The sequence below is a fragment of the Coffea eugenioides genome, chromosome 9 (assembly GCF_003713205.1).
Source record: "Coffea eugenioides isolate CCC68of chromosome 9, Ceug_1.0, whole genome shotgun sequence".
In the NCBI taxonomy this organism is placed as follows: Eukaryota; Viridiplantae; Streptophyta; class Magnoliopsida; order Gentianales; family Rubiaceae; genus Coffea; species Coffea eugenioides.
In genome coordinates, this window is record NC_040043.1 from 34,548,002 (window position 1) to 34,558,254 (window position 10,253).

Here is a 10,253-nt window from a genome sequence, read left to right on the forward strand (position 1 = left end):
TATAGAAAATAATGTTAGAGAGTAAAATGATTATATCACTATAATTTATAGAGATAAAGTGATAATAATAATGTAGTAATACTATAAATAAAAGAGTATTTTTGTCAAAAATTCATTAATATGTTGAGTTAAATTATCTATGGGGTGAAGTGATTAGAAAATAACATTAGAGGATAAATTAATAGTACTAATATAGTTTAAAGGGGTAAAGTGACCCTCAAAACGAGTGCTCTCACTATAAAGAGTTAAAAATATGACTATATGTGGGGGTAAAGGCCATAATGATTATGGCACTTGCTGAGAAATTTGGGCACTATGCGTTCTACCATTTCTGAATTTTACGAAAATACTCGAGCTAGAATCTCCAACAATTTCAATGTTATAGCAACAATCCATGTTCATAATAAAAAAAAATTTCAACTAGATTATGCTGCAACAAAGTATCAAATATCAATGCCGATTCTCTAGCAACTTGCAAGCTCAATTACTGCAAATAACTTATTAGCCTAATAAAACCTTCAATCTAGCTTTTTCCTCTAATGAATTATTTGTTAATTGGCTACATACACAAGTATGCCTTTCCCCAGTTGAAAATAATGTTAAGAGAAGGCTCTTTTTTCTAACACATGCGCTTTATTCCAAATCATTACCGAACAGAAAGAACAAGTATTTTCTCCATAGCATGTAAAAGATTCTTGGCAAAGAAATTTGGAGAGAGAAAAGGAAATCTAGAAGTTATTTAACCAAGTACGTTATTTTAAAAATTAAGATACAAATAAGATTAAAAGGGCATTATTGGTATATTAACTTTAGTATTTGGGGTTTTTTTTTTGTTAGCTTTGTTGAGCTGGTCATTGACAAAAGAATAGGTATGGAACAACTATAACATTCATTGAAAAAGATTTTGTATTTACTCCACTAACTCAAGCTGATCAAAGGAAAATGTTGAAACTTACTAAATTTCAGCTAAATCTTATGTATAGTAGCCACTAATTTGTAGAAAATCAAAATATGTACATATGGCCTTAATTAATTTGATAATAATTTCTATTTAGAAAAAACAGTAATCAAATTGTACAGAAGCTTGAGTGATTATCTCAAGGAAAATGGTATCTTTCTTCTCAATGCTAGTAGTAATTTTGCATTTGCGGTTGCCTCAGAATAATTTGAAAAGTTCCAACCCTTCCTTGCAATATATTTTCCCTAGGCTTCTTCAAGAAAGTCACAGCAGAATCTAAGGTTAAAAGATGAATTAGACTGCTCAACACTCAATCGAATTCGTTCATTTGCTAACTAATCAAATTAAATTTGAACAAAATTCTATGTTCCATAAAGCTCGATAAAAAGCTCATTCTTTACGCCCCTAACTGAGCTCAGAAAAATGCAAACCAACGCAGGTCTCATGCTTCTGACTATATGAGCATTCAAATTTTGGAGAATCAGAGCAAACCTTGTCAATCTCGAAGTATAGAGAAATGAGTCTTCAAGTTTTCAGGCATTGGATCCCAACTGTCAAAGATGCATTTGATCGAACACTAATGGTGGCCAAATTCTTCTGCGGCCTTCATGTCACCAATACTTTCCTCTGTACCTGTGCTCTGGTTATTACTACTAAACCAGACTTTCTTTGATCTTTTCAATTGCAGAAAAATCAAGTTAAAATCTTTTGAAGAAAAGTTCAGTTAATTGGTATTTTCTCCTTCGTTGTAGGCTATGGGACCTAGCATGCTACCCACATTGAACCTGACAGGAAGTTTAGTCCTGGTAGAGAGACTATCAATCCGATTTGGGAAAATGGCTTCGGGTGACGTGGTCCTGATTCGGAGCCCTGAAGAACCCCGAAAGGTTGTGATCAAGAGAATAGTTGGTGTTGAAGGTGATGCTGTTGGTAACGAAGAGGCAACTGCTGTTGTAAATATCATTGCGTTAATTTGTTTTTATTGTTTATATGGATTTCTTTTTTTTTTTCCTGGTTTTTATGGATCTGTATTGGACGTTTGGTGATTTTTTTGTTTTTTTGTTTTCCTTTGAGGATAAAGGCTTTGGAGTACTTGATCTTCGATTTAAAATGAGACTCGTATTCTGTTTTCTTTGTGATTAGCATCATTTTTTGTTTTTATTGACGTCATTGATACTACTTTGACTGAGCAGTGGTTTAACAGTTTCTAATGCTATATGTGCTCGAATGCATATACACATCAACCGTACACTTGAATTCAGGCTGTGTATCTGTAATATGTTAATGTGTGTTCTCCTATTTTGTTATTCATGTAATGGCTCTTAAGCTTTCGCAGAAAGTAGTTGTGTTATGTCATCAATGTAAAGAGTGGATTTTTATGAGTAATTTTGTCATGAAACAAAGTGCACTATCTCTCTGTAACTGTAGGTGCCGAAGGGACATATCTGGATAGAGGGAGATAACAAACATAATTCTAGAGATTCAAGGCAATTTGGACCTGTTCCTTATGGGCTCTTAGAGGGCAGAGTTTTCTGGGTGGTACGTGAATTCAACTTAAATAGACTATTTAATGGTATTGTTTCAATTTGTTTTTTTGGTATTTTGAAGGAATGTATTATTGATTGGAGCTACTTGTAGTCATTAAGGCTTTATGCTCAGATTTCAAATATTTTCAATCCCAAAGCTGTTGTGAGAATACTTAACTAGTAAGAAGCCATTTTCTGAATCATTGAGGTTTATCAAGGAATGCTCTATCTTATATCAAAGAGGCGTTGTTCATCAATTTTAGCTCTCCAACTGTTAATTCAAGTTTCTTTGATGGTTGCACCAGTACTTGTGAGGAGATTAGAGCATGGTAAATATTGTTAAAAGTGGATAGGTTGGTGGTGAAAGTTAGAGGAGAAAAATGAGCAGTAAGATGGTGGATGCTGTCAAAATAGATTTTGAATGGTCAGATGCTTACCAGAAATGGTTTGTTAATTGAAGGGAAAAATTGAGTTATGCTTCAATGTTCAGGGAAAGAAGACGAAAAAGTTAGACCCTAAATAAAGATGAAAAAGGATTACCCTGAAAAAGGTATATTGTGTTTTGATTAAAAAAAGAAGTAACAACCGCAACGTTTTGCTGGAAAATATCTTACACCCAACCGAACAGATTCTACATGATGATGGTGTAGCTCAACTCTGCTCAGTGTAAGTTAGGACATCTGCCATGCAGCTTGATGCACAAGGATACTCAAAAACGTAATGCGTGACTCACATGTCACATTGAGACTTCTTCCATGTGGACTTTGATATCAAGGATTTCCTTGTATTCGTAGTAGCTAATTGTTTGCTTTCTAGGGTAGTGATTGCAAATTACAAGTGCTTCAATCTCCATCATCATTAAGCAACAAAAAAGAGAAAAGAAAAAAAAAATTAGTTTCAGTTGATCTTGTTTTCTTCCATAAACTCTTAATTCTTTCCATTCACCACAGCAGGCATAAATCTTCCCTAGTTGCTAAAAGATCCAAGCTCAACTTTTGATTCTTCCCCCACAGCAGGCACTGTTTGTAATCTCCACTGTTAGACTTCTACACAGTCCCAAAGATTTCATTTAAGTGGCTACAGAAATTTTTACATTTGTGAAATCGAAGAATAATGTAATTGAATTTTCAAGTAGAATTTGAGCTTTGATGCATACATTGTTAAAAGTTACCTTCTGGGCAAATCTGAATTATTTGAGTCTAGTATATTAAGCATCGGCTTAGCTATGTGGTAATTGCAGCCCTACTGTCAAAGTCATTGAGTTATTTGGATAATAGGGAGCAGCCTAGGGAGAGGGTACGTGGAAGTGGAAATTGGTTTTGCTGTATGTGGAAGGGAGGAGTTATAGATCTTTTGCATAGGAAAATCTGATTGTGGAGATCAAAGTTCTCAACTTTTTAATTTTTTTTGAACTTTAGTTTGGAGTAGAAAATTTGAATTTCCTGTTTGGAGAGATGGTAGTTGGATGGATTTTGTGAGCGATCTATAAGTGAGTGAGGTTTTTACTTTTAGGTCAGTTTCAATATTGAAGGTCGGACTCCCACTTTCAGCTTTCTACTGAAGCATCCAATATGGATTTATCATATATCAATGAGAGTGAATCATGTAAAGGACACCTATAAATAATAACCAGATGAGCAGTGGCTTGTGCACAAGGTGGTTTACTTTGTACGTGATTGAGAAGTCTGTGACCAACCTATTTCATTTTGTTTGAATCATGTAAACACTTGACAATTTTCTGCAGAACATTTCTTCATCCTGCATTTTGAAAAGGAAAATAACTTTTGGTGCTTTATGTAGATGTGGCCTCCTGAAGATTTTGGATCAGTGGGTAGAAAAGTGGAAAACAACAGCCTAGAAAGGTGTGAGTGTATTTTTGCTTTATTTTCCTTACCTCTTTTCTGGGTAATCAGTTATGGCTTTTCTGGGGAATCAGTTATGGATTTCGGGGCTTGGGCAAATATCTGACCTTTTTCCCCCTACTGTCAGACATGTAGTGAAACCATTATTATGTTGGCTATGATGCTTGTCAAATAAATGGTGAAGTTGGTCTTGTTTTGTATCATACCTGAAACCGATCTCCCTTATTTTTGGTCCTTGCATGTTGTATGTTGATCTCGTGAATTACTCTGGCCATTGCTGTTAACTTGTGTCTTTTTAATACTACAAGATCAAACTGAAGCTGATCAAATATTTGTGGTTTTGGTAAAAATGAGCAATTCAGAATGCATTCTCTCTTTTTAATAGGATTTGCTGCTTGGTCAATCAAGAATCTCTCCGTAATTTATTTACTGAGCACCCATCTCAGATGACATGATGACATAATTCTGCTAAGTATATCTTGACCTATCTAAAAGGTTTGGGGAAGCTACAGTCTTGTGTTACTATCAAGCTAGACTGACATTTTATTATCGAGGGAAGAAAAGAAAATAAAAAGAAGGAATAGCAAAACAAACTTCCTTTCTATGTATTGGGATGCCATAACTGTAGAAAGTCTGGCTAAGCTACATTTTTTTTTGGTAACTATCAAGCAATTCTATTGAATTGGTTTAAATCTAAACTTCATTCTATAATTGAGGGAAGAAAATAAAGGTAAAAGAGGGGTCATCAAAGGCTCTTTTCTTTTTTTTCCCTATTTGTGTGCTAATTGTGAATGGGAGTTATAATAAAGGTACAAGAATATATACATATGCTTGTTGAGAACTTGCATTCTCTAGATAGACTTCTGCAATTAGTCCATGTATCCTTATGAAATGGTGAGAGTTCTGTTTTCCTTGAAAACATGCAAAACCTAAAGATGTTTGATTTCCCAATAAAAACACATTGGTATTACCTTTCATTGCTCTCAGGCCTCTTTGTGCTGCTCTATGACTTCAGACTGTTTCAACAGACAATCAAGATTAGAGGCTTGTTGGATAACTGACGCCTGTAATAAAGTTATATATTACATAATCAAATGGTTTTGGCTGTTTTGTGGCTCACGCCTTTTCTATTTCTAAATTTTGATTTGTTACCTTGAGGTATACTGGATAATTTGAGAAGAAATCTAAGTAAGGTTTGGAATCTGGCTGTTCTTTAAACTGGTAGTGTGTTGAACTTGGCAATATAGACTTAAGCATTACACTTTGAAGAGTTAATGAATTGAGTTACATGATTATTTAGCATTTTCAATGAAGAACAGATATTGAATGATGGTACTAAAAGTCTGCTAGTAATTGAGATGTTAACTGGAATGGGGCACTTGAGCACTAGGAAACTTTACAATTATTATATATGATATTTTTTATTTGAGGGTTGTAACCGTGGTTAAAGTGTTGCCTGTTTTCTTTAAGTTCCAAATTAAGCTTTTGACTGGTTCTGATGTGCAAGTGAATATTGCATTTCTTTGATCCATAATCTGCTATTGTAGGATACTAGCCTATGTGTGTTTAACGGGCTTTGCATATGGCTCGAAAATGATTTGTCTGTGTGCTTATTTCTGCATGAAAGACGAGTAATGTATCACACAGTTAAGCATTAGAGAGCAAATAGAATTGCCTTGTTAGTCAATAGTTGGAACTGGACTGTTGTTTTGTCAATCCAAGAATTGTTGAAAGCATCTCATTTTGTTAAAATGGCCCCTGTTTGCCCAGATCCAAAGAAGGGTTTTCTGTCCATGCACCTCTGAAAAACCAATGGTTTATTTTCACTCAGATACAAATGCAGCTCTTCCTCTGTGCTTGGGATCAGATGTTGTATTAAACCACAGTGCATTAAACCAGATCTATTTGAAACATATGGTGTTTATGCCATCACTGTACAAATATCTTTGTGGTTATAAACTTGGGATCCATTAACTAGCTATGTACAAAGTTCTGTTTTGTTTCTATAGAGATAAATTATGTGGTGGCTCATTCATCAATGCAAACTTTAAAAGGGCATGGGTTACACGTAATGGAGGGTTTGAATGTCTGTTTTATGTTTGGTTGCACGCATGATTGCTAAGTGGGTCCATTTTTAGCAGCGCTGGTTGTCAAAAAACATAAGCGTCAAAAGTTCCAAGGTTGATGATGGAGTGGGCTAGAATCATCCACGAGTTATGGACAGAATAGTAGATGGAGAGTATTGCAGATATCAGTAATCAAATTGGGCAGATGAGACGAGAGAGTTCAAATTTCTGAATTCTTTTATGCTACCTTTGCATGGCAAAACTGCCAAAATATATTTTATTTCTTGATGAATATGTAGAGGTTTCATTAATATTGTTTTTCTTTTTTCTTTTTTTTTTCTCCTCCGTTTCTTTCTGTGATCTTAAGTTTTCAAAACCTGTTCTATTAGTTTTATATTTATTATTATTTCGGTTATCGAACAATTATTTTGGAACCCACTGGGCCAATGGCTCAGTGGCCACTAGGGAGGGGCTTTCTCCCTGCAGCGAAAAAAATCTAAGGGTTGTGCCATAGCACTCTCTTGGTCTAATTGGATCTGTATACCCACTAGCCCCCTACCACAGCCTCCTTAGGCTCCCCCTCCCCCTTAGATTAGGATAGAGTAGGTTATACAAATATATCGTTACTGACAAAAAACAAAATATATCAAACAATTATTTTGGGGGTACTTAAGGAACGCCTTAAATGTGACCTATATTTATCCTGGATGCTATTTTCCTGCTACTTGGACTTTGCTTTCTGCCTTTTTTCCTGCCTTCCTTTCCCTCTCTTCCTCAAGGTGTTGCGTTTTGGCAACTACTTGGGACAGTGAAATCAACTGCTTGAATCTACTATAAATTGAAGCAATTCATCTCATGCTAACCATCCAAGGATTCAGCTGTCAGCAAGTTGTAAAAGAAAGACGCTGCTTCCCATACCATTTGTCTCCTCGTCTATCTAGACATCTTCAAGATGCAAACATTCGCTTTATTACTTCTCTCGTCCCAATGAAAGTGTCGGATTTTCTCTTTTAGTTTGTTTCAAAATTATTATTATTTACCCAAATTGGAAACTAATTTTTACTCCACTTCTCCTTTTCACCCTTATATCTAGAGGCACAAGAGACTTGTATGTAATTATTGTAAGCCCGTCTATTAATAGTCATCAATTGTTTTCCAAGTTCAAAACAGATGCATGAGTTTCAAAACAAGAAATAGTCCTTATGCATGTACATCACAACATGCACACTTAATAATGCATGGAAGCACAAAAGGCCCACCTTTTTTTCTCCTTCTGAAGACTCATAAAACATTTTCAATTGTGACCACTAATTGAAGATAGAGCATTTAGAAGATTGAGCGAATACCTCTCTTCAATGATTATTGTTGATAGAAAGCTCTGTTCCTAAAGTGCAACAAAAATTTTGAGATGGAAGGAGTAATAATTTAAGATTGGACAAAAAATTTTGATGATTTTGAAACTTTACATTTCGTACACTTTTAGTAGTCCAACTAATAACTGTATATTTTTAGTCCTCCAAGTAACAAACATGTATAAAACCATTGAGCTTAGCTCAGTGGCCACCGAGGAGGGACTTAAGTCCTTCCTTGGGCTGTAGGTTGGGAGGTTTCAAACCCCACCTGCAGCAAAAAAAATCCAAAGGTGGTGCTATAGCATCCTCTTGATTTAGTCAGGTTTGCATACCTACTAGCCCCTAATATACACTATTCTACTGTTAAGTTCAACAGAAAACACTTCACCCACTATGCATGCGACAAATTGAAGGGGCACTTTTGTCAACATAGTACAAAGGGATGAGAAAAACTCTTTTCGAATTGCAATTATTCCTCATTTCTCCTTTTCCACACATTTCCAAATATTCCTCCACCTTATATGGCCATTTTCCATATTCTTGAAAGGGTCTTCTATTTTGAAGTACATGCCAAAAGTGCTTTGTGATGGCCTCAAACTCCCTTGAAGCTTAATCTTCCCAAATAAAACTGCTTCTTTCCTTGGCTTTGTTTCAATTGTTGCTAAAGCTACCAGCTTCTTTGAACTCCTTTGAACTCCTTTGAAGCTTAAGCTTCTCAATTGTTAACTATAGGCTACATGTATGTATATCAAGCAATTGAATATTTCTATAAGTTTAAAAAAATAAATGAAAATAAAGATTATGTACTTGTATTTTTTTCTTATTTTTCACCCTTATTATCAAGGATAAGATTCTAAATTGATATTTTACTTACCATTGTGTATTTCAAACCATAGTAAATATTGGATAAATATACTTTCAATGTACTAAATATTTATATATATATATATCTATTCAAGATTGAAAGAATAGCTCATAGATAGATTTTAAAACATTTAAAGGCCAGAACGCAACATTTAAAAGGTCTTGGTTTTCAAAGTCAAATGGCTAAATTGATAGAAAATATGGAATTACATACGAATTTATAACTTTAAAGTGATTTAGAGACAAATGAAAAAAAAGGGGTAAAAATAATATCCATAATGACTATGAACACTTATAAACAATTCGAAATACACTTATAATACTTACAAGCAACTTGGTCACACTTATAACACTTAATAGTATGTGATAGTTAGAGTCAAATGGCCAGTTTGGGAGTTTGGGATTAAAAAGAAAAGGTGGGAAATGTTAAGTTATGAAAGAGAAAAAAAGAAGAGATTAGAGTTTAATGTTGTTTCGGAGTTTAAGAAAGAAATGAAAGGATTTTGAACATATAAATCATTAAAATTTTATTCAATATAAATCTAAGGATAGAAGTGGCATTTATTAAAATTTTAAAGCTTTATTGCTTTCTTTGATTTATGGGCAGAAAGTTTTTCCACTGTAGCAGCAAAACAAATCTCACAGATCTTTTGGTTTGCATGCTTTTCGTCCCCTTACAAACTCCTAAACAATAGAAACCAACTCCTTTCTCTCACTTTCTCTTATTTTCCTATCAAATCTAGCTCCTAAATGGATTGAAAGTTTCAAACTATCAAAGTCAAGATCTATTAGGTTGTGCTCTACTTGGTTTTCTTCCCTCGCTTCTCTCTTCGCCATTTCTTCTTTGTTTCATCCACCATAGTATAACTAAATTCTTTTAAATTTTCTTGATTTCTTTTTCCTTTCTCCTTCCTTCCTATCCAGTTTCTTTATTTTCTCTACCACATTTTTTTCTTCAGTATCTCTATTATTGTATTTTCTTGATTTTTGTCGAATGAATTTTCAAAGTTTTCGACTGTTATTTCTAGATTCCCATTGGCTATTGTTGGATTTTAGGTACTGGAAAGCTTTTTGAGTTATTGGATGTGAGTTGGAATGGGTTGACTTGGATGGTTGTTATTATTGGATGTGAGTTCAAGGTTATTATTGGTTGGCTTGTTTTTTGAGTCTCCAAGTCAAGCAAATTTGATCTAGTCACTAGTGATTCCTGCATCTCCAATGACTAGCGGACTGATGGCGGAAAGGAAAGCCAAGATCCAACGACGAGTCATCTGAGTCATCTCTGACGCGGATGATTCTTTGAATCATTAGTTGAATAGGAGTCATTGTTCCAACTATTTTTCAAACCCTCGGCCCCTGATGTCATCCTTAATTGTAGTAAGGCAACCAATAATTTTGAAACTTTCTCAAATGATGATCAATTTTGTGTCCATCATCAAGGTGAAGAATGATGCTTGCTTTCTTGTTCATTGCCTAATTTTTCTTGTTCAATTAAAATCCCCTTCGCTCAGACGCACAGAAGTAGCTTGCCCCAATTTTGCTAATAATGAGTACAAGATATGTTAGAGATCTAGCTTCAATGAATGCCTGAGCTTCTTAAAAATCTAGATCTATAAAATGATGTC

At 34.6% G+C, this 10,253-nt stretch overlaps 1 protein-coding gene across 3 annotated transcripts; it reads left to right on the plus strand.

Annotated features, from left to right (window-relative positions):
• The first annotated feature begins 1,312 nt into the window (after positions 1 to 1,312).
• LOC113783656 (mitochondrial inner membrane protease subunit 1-like) lies at positions 1,313 to 6,705 on the plus strand. 3 transcript variants are annotated; one of them, XM_027329854.1, is made up of 5 exons: positions 1,313 to 1,601; positions 1,711 to 1,911; positions 2,387 to 2,497; positions 4,285 to 4,346; positions 6,485 to 6,705. In XM_027329854.1, the coding sequence occupies exons 1-5, from the start codon at positions 1,476 to 1,478 to the stop codon at positions 6,507 to 6,509; spliced, it is 525 nt and encodes a 174-aa protein (XP_027185655.1). In that variant the 5' UTR covers positions 1,313 to 1,475; the 3' UTR covers positions 6,510 to 6,705. The 3 variants fall into 3 exon arrangements, with proteins under 3 accessions (XP_027185655.1, XP_027185656.1, XP_027185654.1); XM_027329855.1 differs by having other exon boundaries at positions 6,488 to 6,705; XM_027329853.1 differs by lacking the exon at positions 6,485 to 6,705 and adding an exon at positions 6,117 to 6,461.
• The last annotated feature ends 3,548 nt before the right edge of the window (positions 6,706 to 10,253 follow it).